Raw genomic sequence first — 13,674 nt, 5'->3', positions numbered from 1 at the left:
TCTCTTTTCACAGACACTGTTTAACACTTTTGCGCACTCTGTAATTGAGCCATTCAGGGATAATAAGTAAGATTCCATGTATGGATGAGGAGCCTCTGGTATACAGAGCCTTCGAAAGTATTCAGACCTGGACTTTTTCCACATTTTTTAGATGTTTCTACAACTTGATTGGAGTCCACATGTAGCAAATTCAACTGATTGGACATTATTTGAAAAGGAGCACACCTGTGTATATATTATATATATAAGGTCCCACAATTCAGAGTGCATGTCAGTGGTCTAAGGAATTGTCTGTAGAGCTCTGATGCAAGATTGTGTCGTGGCACAGATCTGGGGAAGGGTACCAAAACATTTCTGCAGCATTGAAGGTCCCCAAGAACACAGTGGCCTCCATCATTCTTAAATTGAAGAAGTTTGGAACCACCAAGACTCTGTGTAGAGCTGGTTGCCCAGCCAAACTGGGCAATCGGGGGAGAAGGGCCTTGGTCAGGGAGGTGACCAAGAACCTGATGGTCACTCTGACAGAGCTCTAGAGTTCCTCTGTGGAGATCAACCAGCTCTGCAGCACTCTACCAATTAGGCCTTTATGGTAGAGTGCCAAGACAGAAGCCACTCTTCAGTAAAAGGCACATGACCACCCACTTGGAGTGCAACTAAAGACTGAATCAAGATTCTCTGGTCTGATGAAATCAAGATTGAACTCTTTGGCCTAAATGCCAAGTGTCACGTCTGGAGGAAACCTGGCACCATCCCTACGGTGAAGCAAGGTGGTGGCAGCATCATGCTATGGGGATGTGCCAAGTTTGTAGCGTCATACCAAAGAAGACTTGATGCTGTAATCGCTGCCAAAGGTGCTTCAACAGTGTACGGAGTAAAGGGTCACTGTTTTGAGAAAAAGGTCTACAGTAGCCTCAACAGCACCCTCTAGGGCAGCACCATGGTGTAGCCAGAAGACAGCTATTTTCCATCTCCCTCTGGGTACATTGACTTCACAATACAAAACCTAGGAGGCTCAGGGTTCTCACCCCCTTCCATAGACTTACACAGTAATCAGATCTCTTGCAGCATGAACTGACATGTTGTCCATCCAATCAAAGGATCAGAGAATCTAGTACTGAGAGAAGAAGCTACAGCTAGATAGCACTGCAGGGCATATGTGGTGAGTAGTTGACTCAAAAAGAGAGAAAAGTTTTAAACAAATTAATTTCTTAAAAAATGAAGAAGAAGCAGCAGAGTGTGAGAAAGAGGGACTGTTAAATATTCCCAATAGTTGGCCTCCGCCCAGTACCCTGCTCTGAACTTAGTCACTGTTACTTGCCGCCCGGTACTCTACCCTGCACCTTAGAGACCCTATGTATATAGTCAATGAACTCTGGTTACTTTAATAAGGTTTAAATACTGTTTTACCCATTTCATATGTACAGTGGTGCAATAAAGTATTTAGTCGCCTTTTACTTACTTTGCAAACGAATGCAGCTAATTTAGCCTACTCAACAACCTGACTCAAACAGAGAGGAATGCTATGTCATGTTATGTTAGCTAGCTGGTAAAGGCTATCCAACACTGCAACTCTTTCAAGGTAAGTTTTTGGTTTTATTAATGTATTACCAAATACAGAATTTATATATTTATATTTATATTTTAAATGCCACCAGGGCCCGCTGGTGTAACTGCCTAACTGCTTGCAGTACACTGTACTGCGTGATTGTACACATGATTTGTTGTACATTTGATTAGTAGGTTGTCCATTAAGCCCACCTTGTGGTCCAGGGAACCCTCTGTCTCCCTTGGCTGCCTGGAATCCAGGCAGTCCTATTGGCCCATCTAGGCCCAAGACACCTTTTGGACCTGGGAGTCCTGCAGGGGACAATAACACATGGCTTCAGTGATGAACTGGACATAATACTGATGAGTGAATCCTTGATACACATTAGTTTGATGCCTATGAGGAACTGTGTCATCTACCTATGTAGTGGTTAGTGGATTTCACACTGATTAGGCATGATCACAGATGGTTGAAAACGTCAAATCTGCATGATTATCTTTTAAATGTCAAAGTTACTCAAGCATTTCATAGATAATGTACAGTACATTCGAAAAGTATTCAGACCCCTTGACTTTTTCCACATTTTGTTACATTGCAGCCTTATTCTAAAATGTATTGAATTGTTTTCCCCCTCAATCTACACAGAATACCATAGAATGACAAAGCAAAAACAGGTTCTTAGACATGTTTGCACATTTATATAAAAAATAAAAACAGAAATATAACATTTCCATAAGAATGCAGACCCTTTACTTAGTTCTTTGTTGAAGCACCTTTGGAAACAATTACAGCTTTCTTGGATATGACACTACAAGCTTGGCGCACCTGTATTTGGGGAGTTCTCCCATTCTACTCTGCAGATCCTCTCAAACTATATCAGGTTGGATGGGGAGCATCGTTGCACAGCTATTTTCATGTCTCTCCAGAGATGTTTGATTGAGTTCAAGTCCGGGCTCTGGCTGGGCCACTCAAGGACATTCAGAGACTTGCCACGAAGCCACTGCTGCGTTGCCTTGGCTGTGTGCTTAGGGTCGTCCCTAAGCACATACCCACAGCATGACGCGGCCACCACCATGCTTCACCATAGGGATTGTGCCAGATTTCCTCCAGATGTGACACTTGTCATTAAGGCCAAATAGTTCAATCTTGGTTTCATCAAACCAAAGAATCTTGTTTCTCCATCGTCTGAGAGTCCTTTAGGTTGTTTTTGGCAAAATCCAAGTGGGCTGTCATGTGCCTTTTACTGACAAGTGGCTTCTTTCTGGCCTCTCTACCATAAAGACCTGATTGGTGGAGTGCTGCAGAGATGGGAGGACCTTTCAACAGGACAACTATCTCCACAGAGGAACTCTGGAGATCTGTAAGAGTGACCATTGGGTTTTTGGTCACCTTCGTGACAAAGGCCCTTCTCCCCCGATTGCTCAGTTTGGCCAAGTGGTTCCAAACTTCTTTAATTTAAGAATTATGGAGGCCACTGTGTTCTTCGGGGCCTTCAATGCTGCAGACATTTTTTTGGTTCCCTTCCGTAGATCTGTGCCTCGATACAATCCTGTCTCGGAGCTCTACGGACAATTCCTTTGTCCTTGTGGCTTGGTTTTTGCTCTGAAATGCTCTGTCATGTGTGGGACCTTATATGGACAGGTGTGTGCCTTGCCAAATCATGTCCAATCAATTGAATTTACCACAGGTGAACTCCAATGAAGTTGTAGAAACATCTCAAGGATCATCAATGGAAACAGGATTTACCTGAGCTGAATTTGGAGTCTCATAGCAAAGGGTCTGAATTTACATTTAACATTTACATTTAAGTCATTTAGCAGACACTCTTATCCAGAGCGACTTACAAATTGGAATTCTTATGTAAATAAGGTATCTCTGTTTTTATAGACAAAAATGTCTAAAAACCTGTTTTCACTTTGTCATAATCGGATATTGCATTTACATTAATGGGGAAATTGTCTTATTTAATCAATTTTAGAATGTGGCTGTAACGTAACAAAATATGGAAAAAGTAAATGGGTCTGAATAAATTTCGAATGCACTGTATACTTTTGCATTCATTTGAGTGCTGTGTTAGAGCTTTAGGGTGAGAGTAATCCACACATCAGACATCTCAAGGAAACCCACACACACAGCCATGCATGCACACAAACCCACACCAGCTCACACCCACACCATACACACAATCCATTCATGTACCTGGTGGTCCGTTGCGTCCCTGAGCTCCTGTGGGTCCAGGCTCTCCTCTGCCCCCCAGGTCACCCGGCAGCCCTTGTTCTCCGGGGATCAGTACGACCATGGTGAGATCATCTTTCCCCCTAGGCCCTGCAAAACAGCACCATCAAACCTCAGGATAACCACTTAGTGCAACTGCACTTTCTTAGGAAAAAAGGTGCTATCTAGAACCAAAAAGGGCTTTGGCTGTCCCCATAGAAGAATCCTTTGAAGAACCCGTTTTGGTTCCAGGAAAAACACTTATGGGTTCCTATGGGGAAAGTGTTCTACATGGAACCGAAAAGGGTTCTTCAAAGTATTCCTCTATGGGGACAACCGAAGAAGCATTCTCACATAGGTGTTCCTTTTGTACAGCTGGGAAAGGGCAGTGTGGCGCGCGATTGAGATTGCGTCATCTGTGGATCTGTTGGGGCAGTATGCATATTGGAGTGGGTATGGGGTTTCCAGGATGATGGTGTTGCCTTTCAAAGCACTTCATGGCTAGGGTAGTCATTTAGGGAGGTAACCTTCACTTTCTTGGGCATAGGGACTATGGTGGTCTGCTTGACACATGTAGATATTACAGACATTGACACGGAGAAGTTGAAAATGTCAGTGAAGACACTTGCCAGTTGGTCAGCGCATGCTCGGAATACACGTCCTGGTAATCCGTCTGGCCCCGCTTAAAGGACTTGCTCACATTTGCTATGATGAGCGTGATCACACAGTTATTCGGAACAGCTGGTGCTCTTATGCATGCTTCAGCATTGCTTGCCTAGAAACGAGCATAAAAGGCTGGTAGGTTCGTGTCACTGGGCAGCTCATGGCTGGGTTTCCCTTTGTAGTCCTTAATAGTTTGCAAGCCCTGCCAAAACCAACGAGCGTCAGAGCCGGTGTAGTAGCATTCAATCTTAGTCCTGTATTGATGCTTTGCCTGTTTGATGGTTTATCTGAGGGCATGGCGGGATTTCTTATAAGCGCCCGGAATAGTGTCCTGCTCCTTGAAAGCGGCAGCTCTAGCCTTTACCTCGGTGCGGATGTTTCCTGTAATCCATGGCTTCTGGTTGGGATATGTACGTATGGCCACTGTGGTGACGACGACATCGATGCACTTATTGATGAAGCCGGTGATTGAGGTGGTGTATTCCTCAATGCCAATGAACATATTCCAGTCTGTGCTAGCAACACAGTCCTGTTGCGTAGCATCTGCGTCATCTGACCACTTCCATATTGACTGAGTCACTGGTGCTTCCTGCTTTAGTTTTTGCTTGTAAGCAGCAATCAGGAGGATAGAATTATGGTCAGATTTTCTAAATGGAGGGTCGAGGGAGAGCTTTGTATGCTTCTCTATGTTTTATTTTATTTTACCTTTATTTAACCAGGCAAGTCAGCTAAGAACACATTCTTATTTTCAATGACGGCCTGGGAACAGTGGGTTAACTGCCTGTTCAGGAGCAGAACGACAGATATCTTGTCAGCTCGGAGGTTTGAACTCGCAACCTTCCGGTTACTAGTCCAACGCTCTAACCACTAGGCTACGCTGCCGCCCCGTGTGGAGTAAAGGTGGTCTAGAGTTTATTTTCCTCTGGTTGCACATGTGACATGCTGGTAGAAATGAAGTAAAACGGATTTAAGTTTGCCTGCATTAAAGTCCCTGGCCACTAGGAGAGATGCTTCTGAATGAGCATTTTCTTGTTAGCTTATGACCTTATCATGAGGTACTCTCCCTCAGGTGAGCAATACCTCGAGACTACCTTAATATTAGACATTGTGCACCAGCTGTTATTGACAAATAGACACACACCCCCACCCCTAGTCTTACCGGACGTAGCTGTTCTGTCCTACCGATGCGCGGAGAACTCAGCCAACTGTATATTATTTGCGTCGTTGTTCAGCCACGGCTCGGTGAAACATAAGAAATTACAGTTTTCATTGACCCGTTGGTAAGATCGTCTTGAACGGAGCTTAATCCAGTTTATTTTCCAGTGATTGCACGTTGGCCAATAGAATGGATTGTAGAGGCGGGTTAACCACTCGCCGACAAATTTTCACAAGGCACCCTGATCTCCACCCCCTGTACTTCCTTATTTTCTTCATACGAATGATGGGGATTTGGGCCTTGGTCTGGGAGCTAGCATTATATCCTTCGCATTAGACACATTAAATAAAACATCTTTGTCCAGTTCGAGTTGAGTAATCGCTGTTCTGATATTCAGAAGCTCTTTTCGGTCATAAGAGATGGTAACGTCAACATTATGTACAAAATAAGTTACCAACAATTAAAAAAAAACACAAAATAGCACAATTGGTTAGGAGCCTGTAAAACGGCAGCCATTTTTACAGAATTCCTGGTCAGTTCGAGTCCATTGGAGGGCCCAACGTAACTGACCATGTGTCCTGACCAGGAAAAACTCAGTACCATAGGTGTGAGTGCTCATCCTACCTGGTGCTCCAGACTGCCCTTTCTGTCCAAGGCAACCTACAGGTCCGGCAGGTCCTGCATCTCCTTTCTGACCTGAAACACCACACATTGTGTCATATATTTGTAAAAAAACACAATAAAAAGGACATTGGTTGATCCATTGACACTGATTTAGTAGTTAAGATAACTGCACAAATAAATAACACTACAGTATAGGATGTTGTGAGATGTTTGCTATACAGTAAGAGTTGCTGACTAGAGCATGTCATTAACAGTTGTGCAAGTATTTCGGTCTGAGACTACAGTCAAATTTTGGATTGCCACAGTAACATTATGGATTGCCTTCCCCATATGAAGGTTGCAGCTCTGGCCTACAGTATAGTAACATAAATTACATTCTGAAAGTATGGAGTTAATAATGTGTTAATAATGTGTCAGATTGGTTATTACCGTTTGGTCCGATGTCTCCTAACTGTCCCATCTCCCCTTTGACTCCCAAACCACCTGGTCTGCCATCATTACCCTGTGAATACACATCCTATTCAGCACACCCATTCGGTCTTGGGTCAGTTTTGCATTTTCCCCACTACTGGTTAAGGTTAGGATTGGGGAGGGGGAAATGCTACTAGATTTGTAGTTAGGGGAAACTTCACCCCTAATTCACGTGTCTGTGTGCAAGGTTACATCTTTATGAATTATGATTATCGGCTCTTCATGTGTGGACTCTCCCTTGTTACACGTTCACATTGGGAAGGGGCAACAATTTATGTGGATATCTGGCTATCGGTGGGAAGTTGGCCCAACTTTTATGATGATGTCATCTCACGGAGTCTACCTTAAAGCATGGGTGAGTAAATCAGTGGTGTGTGACTCACCGGTCTGCCCTGTACCCCTGTGTCTCCTCTGTACCCAGGTGTACCCAGGAGACCCATGGCACCTTTGTTCCCTTTATCTCCTTTAAAGCCAGGTCCTGGTGGACCAGGAGGTCCCCGTGGCCCCTGCATACCTAAATACACAGAGCGGGGAGCAGGCTCAGAGGTCATGGAAGCAATGAAGCCAAAAAAATTAAACAGATGGCTCTAGTCACAAGTAGGGAAGAGGGTATCCTTTGTGATGCAGCCTACACACCTTGGGGTCCAGGGACACCATTTTGTCCACGGTCTCCTTTTAGCCCTTCAAAGCACATTCCATCCCGGCCAGGACTTCCAGACAGTCCCATAGGACCAGGGGGGCCTGGAGGTCCAATGTCCCCCAAAAGCCCTGAGGGACCAGGAGGGCCAAAGCGGCCAGGTATCCCCACATCCCCCTTAAGTCCTACAGAAACAGTCAGATGAACAGATCAGTGAAGGGATATCTTTTTGTAGCGTTCAACTCTTGGGAGGGAACCATTACCATCTGGTAGCACTATAGGTTGAGAGACCCAGAGCTGCTGATCCTTGAGGTGACTTTACTAACCCCATTTCACTGTCTTAACATTCGAAACAACATGCTATTTGAACAGAGCAAACGTCGCTAACTAGCACAGAGATGACAGGAGATATTATTGGTACGCACACATGGTTTACATGGTATATGCTATCGTCATGACGTTGCTCTGTTGGGTGAGGTTTATGGCCCCCCCATAAATACCTTTCCCCCTTTTCTCTCCACTCTACAGAATGGACTCTTGGAAAGCCCTTTGTTAACATATTGAGATTATGGTAGCTTCAAAATGTTGGGGAATGGAACAATATTTCCCGTTCTCAACCAGTTGAAAGGGTCTGTTGGCACTTAAAGAATATGATGTCAGATCAGTTGTTGCCTGGGACATTATATCTGATGATAGGACGACATAAATTGTATCTTGGAAAGTCTACACATTCTAGCTATCAGATTCACATGGAATTGTTGTGCAATTTAAATGTTTAAATATGAAACTATTTGTGAGAAGATGAAATGTGATTTTAGCTTCTACATGAGAGAATTGTTTTCATAAGTAAAGTTATGCTCACTCAGTGGCCACACCCAAGTGAACAGACATTAGTTGGAGAGGGATGACACACGCCCTTCACTTCCACAGTACAAAAGCCCCCTGTGACCATATTCACGTTAGACTAAGCAAACCCTGGCGTGAGCTGTGGTTGCGAATGGTTGAACGACTACTCTATCTAACGGAATTTACATGAGACCAGATCACGTGGAGGTGACGATCACCACGCTGAAAAGGTTGTGATGGGGCTTCTTATGACATAATTAGTAATCGATGTAAAGGATTACTAGTAATCGATCTATCCTGTGCATATATATGTAATCGATCTAGTAATCTAGTATATATGTAATCGATTTAGTAATCAATCTATCCTGTGCATATATATGTAATTCTGTGTGATTATTTAGGCATTTAGTAAATAAATAATAAAGCCAATTTTTGTATTGCTGATTGAACTTTTAGCCAGGGTTCGTGCATTATAAGCAAGTACTTTACGACCATCAGAATGAGACTGAATAAGGTGACAATGAATAATTCACTGCTATTGATATAAAAGATATTCAGATCTTTAAGAGAGTGGATTCGGGAGATAACCACTCTATGTAAATTAATGCTTTCGTGGTACCCCAGGTTATTAATGGTTTAATTGTTGCATGGTTTAATTCAATCATGTAATCAATTAAACGTTAGGTAATCAATTTGATAAAATAGCATGTCATATCATTTTATCATCGACAGAGACACGACATCTATATTGTACAACAAAACACATGCATGCAACTACAGTATGTGGACACCCCTTCAAATTAGTGGATTCAGCTATTTCAGGTACACCTGTTGCTGACAGGTGTATACAATTGAGCACAAAGCCATGCAATCTCCATAGACAAATATTGGAAGTACAACGGTCCGTACTGAAGAGCTCAGTGACTGTAAACTTAGCACCATCATAGAATGCCACCTTTCCAACAAGTCAGTTCGTCAAATTTCTGCCCTACTAGAGCTGCACCGGTCAACTATAATTGTTGTTGCTGTAAAGTGGAAACTTCTAAGAGCATCAAGCTCACAGAACAGGACCACCAAGTGCTTAAGCGTGTAGCGCATAACAATTGTCTGTCCTCAGTTGCAACACTCACTACCGAGTTCCAAACTGCCTCTGGAAGCAACGTTAGCACAAGAACTGTTCATCGGGAGCTATATGAAATGGGTCTCCATGGCTGAGCAGCCGCACGCAAACCTAAGATCACCATGTGGAATGCCAAGCATCGGCTGCAGTTGTGTAAAGCTTGCCGCCATTGGACTTTGGAAGTGGAATTGCGTTCTCTGGAGTGATGAATCACGCTTCACCATCTGGCAATCCAATGGACAAATCTGGGTTTGGCGGATGCCAGGAGAACGCTACCTGCCACAATGCAGAGTGCCAACTGTAAAGTTTGGTAGAGAAGAAATAATAGTCTGGGGTTGTTTTTCATGGTTTAGGATAGACCCCTTAGTTCCAGTGAAGGGAAATTTAAAGCTGCAGCATACAATGACATTCTAAAAGATTCTGTGCCTCCAACGTTGTGGAAACAGTTTGGGGAAGGCCCTTTCCTGTTTCAGCATGAAAATGTCCCATGAACGAAGCGAGGACCATACAGAAATGGTTTGTCGAGATGGGTGTGAAAGAACTTTACTGTCCTGCACAAAGCCCTGACCTCAACCCCACCGAACGCCTTTGGGATGGATTGGAACGACGATTGCGAGCCAGGTCTTATTGCCCAACATCAGTGCCGACCTCACTAATGCTCTTGTGGCTGAACGTAAAAAGTCCCCGCAGCAATGTTCCAACATCTAGCGGAAAGTCTTCTCAGAAGAGTGGTGGCTGTTATAGCAGCAAAGGGGGGATCAACTCCAAAATAATGCCCATGATTTTGGAAGGAGATATTCAACAAGCAGGTGTCTACATAGTTTTGGCCATGTAGTGTATCTGTGTGTAACACAGACTCACCAGATTGGCCCGTCTGTCCGTCTGTGCCTTTTGGTCCAATGCCAGGGGCTGTAGAGAGAACAGACAATCAACACAGATATATCATTTCTGTGAATGTGTAAGGGCTATTTATATCAAACGTTTTTTAAATTTTCACATTTTAAATTCAAATCACTTCCTGGATTGACTGACTTCAATTGGAATTGACCCCAACCCTGGAGGGAGTGTTTTACACTGTTAGAAAAAAAAGGTGTTATCTAGAACCTAAACCCAGAGGGTTCTACCTGGAACCAAAAAGTAATGTCCTATGGGGATAGCTGAAGAACCCTTTTGGAACCCTTTTATCTGAAAGTAGTAGGGTTCTCTGACCTCCCATGTCTCCTTTCTCTCCTGCTGGGCCAGGGATGCCGTCTCTACCCTGGGAACCTCTGGGGCCTGCAGTCCCTGGGTCACCAGCCAATCCTGGGCTCCCTGTAACACAGAGGCAGTGCTTAATAGGATCACAAACACACACAGACGGAAAGTCTAATGGCATTTCAGTAGGTGTGGACATGCATTATAAATGACCTTGAAGGCCATTCTGGCCATGACAGCCAGCATTGCCTGGGAGACCATTAATGCCCTTTTCCCCGGCTGGTCCCGGAGGTCCTAAGAAAGACGTGAGATACAGATACCGTGAGAATAAATATAGTGTGTGTGTGAGTGCATTTGGGCATGTATGTGGAAAGTTGTTTTTGCAGTAGTTATTCTAAATTATTTCCTGAGGAGTTTGTGTGGGTTTGCATGTACGGCACAGTGATTGCTATTTGGTGGGCGACAGAGACCTCGTGATCCCTGTAGTCCTTCTCTTCCCTTGGGTCCTGTGGGGCCAATGGCCCCCAGGGTTCCGAACCTCCCTGCTACACCCATCTCCCCCTTCTCTCCTGGAAAACCTGGAAACCCTGGCACTCCCTGAAAGAAAGAGGAAGAGAGATATGAGAAAGTGGGAAGGAAAGAAAGAAAGAATGCAAGAGAGGAGAGAGAGAAGGGAGAGGAGATTGGACTTAATTTCTGCTGAACACATTTGTACATTGCTAATCATTTGATACATACATTTTTGCTGTTCTATATCAGTATGTAGCAATTTTTCCTGGTCAGGTCAGGTGGTGTCAGGAAAAAAAACACGCCCCTCACGGGTTCTGTACTCAGTTTTCACCTTTTCTCCTTGTCGTCCTTTAGCTCCTGGTCCAGGGAGGCTGGGCTCTCCTTTCACTCCATTTACTCCATTTGGACCTGGTCTTCCCGATGAACCAGGCTCTCCACGACCTCCTGTTCCCCCTTTCTCACCCTTTACACCTGGTCAGCAAGGACATAAACCATGATTAGGGTGAAGTTGCCCCTAGACGTTGATCTTTGGTCAGTCTTGTACTTCCCCCCCAATGGTTATGGTTAGGATTCAGGGAGGGGAAGCTGATCCTCGATCTATATCTAGGGAAACTTCGACACAAACCTGGGAGTGTCCTTCTGTATATGTTAAGCCTCTAAAAATACTGATTATGTATGCAAAAATATAATATAATATTTTTAAGTATGTGAAATGTAGAACATTTTGTATGCTTTAAATGCCAGGATGTCATATTAATTTCAGCTTTTCATCTACATGTAGTAGGAATTCGTTGTATGCTACTGAGGAAGAGAATCTTGTTTTCAGACCCATGTGTGTTTGACAACAGCTGATAATTAGCAAGGGGAAACACTATACCCAAATGAACGAATGGCGGGAAACAACGCAAATGCGCATTTTTACTAACGATTAAGTTCTAAATAATATGTAGTACGATTAGTACACGGTATGTAGATTTTAGTAAGTAGTCTGCAAGACAGATTCTGAACACAGCCTGTTTCGCTATAATTTTGAGTATGTTACCTGGCACACCCATATCTCCTGCGACTCCAGGATTTCCATTGAAACCAGGACTTCCTTTCTGGCCATCTCTGCCTTGGTCGCCAACAGCACCTACAAGAAAAGTGTGAGGTAAACATATTAGTAATAAACAATTGTCTTTGGGGATTAATAAAGTGTCCTCAATCAAATTGAATAGCTAGGCATGGTAGTGATTTATTAAGAAGAGGGGTAGCGGGTAGGCAATTGAAACAGTTTTCTTTTCAATAGTGTGTCACGGCGCTTGGTACCTTGCGGCCCGGCGCTCCCGGGAATCCCATCCTTGCCACTGGCTCCATTGTGCCCTATCACACCTTGATCTCCTTTGGCACCTGTTAAGCCCCTTAGAGCTGGAGAAAAGAGAGCAGAGTCAGAGGTCACTAGATCTAAAAGGCCTTAACACATTTGGGACAGTATAACCATCATACAATTCAGAAGAAAATGTATATTGCTATCAAAAATAATCTCTTCATTAATCCCCAAAAGAGAAATTGTCAACAGCATCAAATACATTTCCGATGTACTGCAAAGGCACGTTGAGACGTCTTGCATTAATTAGTTGTTACTTCTTCATTTGAAAATAGCCCTCACAACAGGAAATATTGTTTTTCTATGCTCAGGAACAGAGCATTACTCTCAAACAATTTTTCAGATTCAGAAACAAAATGTTGCTATTATCAATGAGGACAGTATATTTTTCTTCTGATGAAAACAGTACAGCAGTTTTGGTATTGACCAACATACAATGGTTGCTCCACTAAATGTTTTGCGATTATGCTGCAGTACTTAAAAGGGTATTTTGTGGTTTAGTACGGTAACCTGCATCACCACTTCATTGCTCCAGACCAGAGCAAGGGGGAGTTAGAGCACTGAGTTAGAGCGCTGATTATGCTTTTGGGTCCCACTGTGTCTCTAACTGATAGTGAATGGGCGACATAAACCTAAATAGAAACTGATAATTGTGCACGACTTCAGTATTACTTACTAAAACTGTTGTTACACTAAGGTTTTTATAATTTTATTTTGTTAGGATTATTTTGTTCTTGCTGTGATACTGTATCCCACTTCCGACGAGTCACATTGTACAGTGCCTGAGTGGTGCAATGGTCTAAGACACTGCATAGCAGTGCAAGCTGTGTTGCTACAAAATCTCCAAAATATTGTTACTATTAATTTAGAATTATATAAAAGCTCCATGGATATATTCTCACAGATATATTATTAACCCTGTTATTAGCAGGACAATATATATTGGTCATGGCTCCCGCACTCAATGGGATTGCCTTGCAGTTCTCCAGCTGTATCCGTGGAAATAGTGGTGGGTGCTCGAGGTTCAAGGAATGAGGGCAGGGGGCAAGGGATGGGCCGCAGAGCCACGCACAGAAGACAGACCTAGTCCATGGGGAATGGAGGAGGGCAGGGGAGGGTAGCACACTGGGAAGCACAGAGCAACACTTTAAGGGAAATTGCACTAATAATGGCGTTGACTAGGGAAACGCTCCAGATGCAGGGAAGGGGGAGAATTCTATCATCAAATGTATAAGTATTATTATTATTATTATTATGTATCACATCCAAACATGATTGGGAAACCCACAGTGCGATGCAAAATTGGTGCAGCGTTTCTTTCCCTCTA

At 43.6% G+C, this 13,674-nt stretch overlaps 1 protein-coding gene across 1 annotated transcript in view; it reads right to left on the bottom strand.

Moving 5' to 3' along the window:
• col4a3 (collagen, type IV, alpha 3) overlaps nt 1-13,674 on the bottom strand; it is a 112,084-nt gene that overhangs the window by 3,285 nt on the left and 95,125 nt on the right. The window contains exons 35-47 of the mRNA XM_046297829.1: nt 12,290-12,388; nt 12,024-12,113; nt 11,313-11,452; nt 10,942-11,068; nt 10,685-10,765; nt 10,487-10,588; nt 10,139-10,186; nt 7,311-7,496; nt 7,058-7,188; nt 6,633-6,705; nt 6,204-6,275; nt 3,746-3,871; nt 1,759-1,857 (exon numbers count right to left, since the gene is read on the bottom strand). Coding sequence (XP_046153785.1) covers nt 1,759-1,857; nt 3,746-3,871; nt 6,204-6,275; nt 6,633-6,705; nt 7,058-7,188; nt 7,311-7,496; nt 10,139-10,186; nt 10,487-10,588; nt 10,685-10,765; nt 10,942-11,068; nt 11,313-11,452; nt 12,024-12,113; nt 12,290-12,388 — 1,374 coding nt within the window. The remainder of the gene's footprint in view (nt 1-1,758; nt 1,858-3,745; nt 3,872-6,203; nt 6,276-6,632; nt 6,706-7,057; nt 7,189-7,310; nt 7,497-10,138; nt 10,187-10,486; nt 10,589-10,684; nt 10,766-10,941; nt 11,069-11,312; nt 11,453-12,023; nt 12,114-12,289; nt 12,389-13,674) is intronic.

This window comes from Oncorhynchus gorbuscha, linkage group LG14 (genome assembly GCF_021184085.1).
Source record: "Oncorhynchus gorbuscha isolate QuinsamMale2020 ecotype Even-year linkage group LG14, OgorEven_v1.0, whole genome shotgun sequence".
NCBI lineage: Eukaryota > Metazoa > Chordata > Actinopteri > Salmoniformes > Salmonidae > Oncorhynchus > Oncorhynchus gorbuscha.
This window is presented reverse-complemented; position numbering and strand designations above follow the sequence as displayed.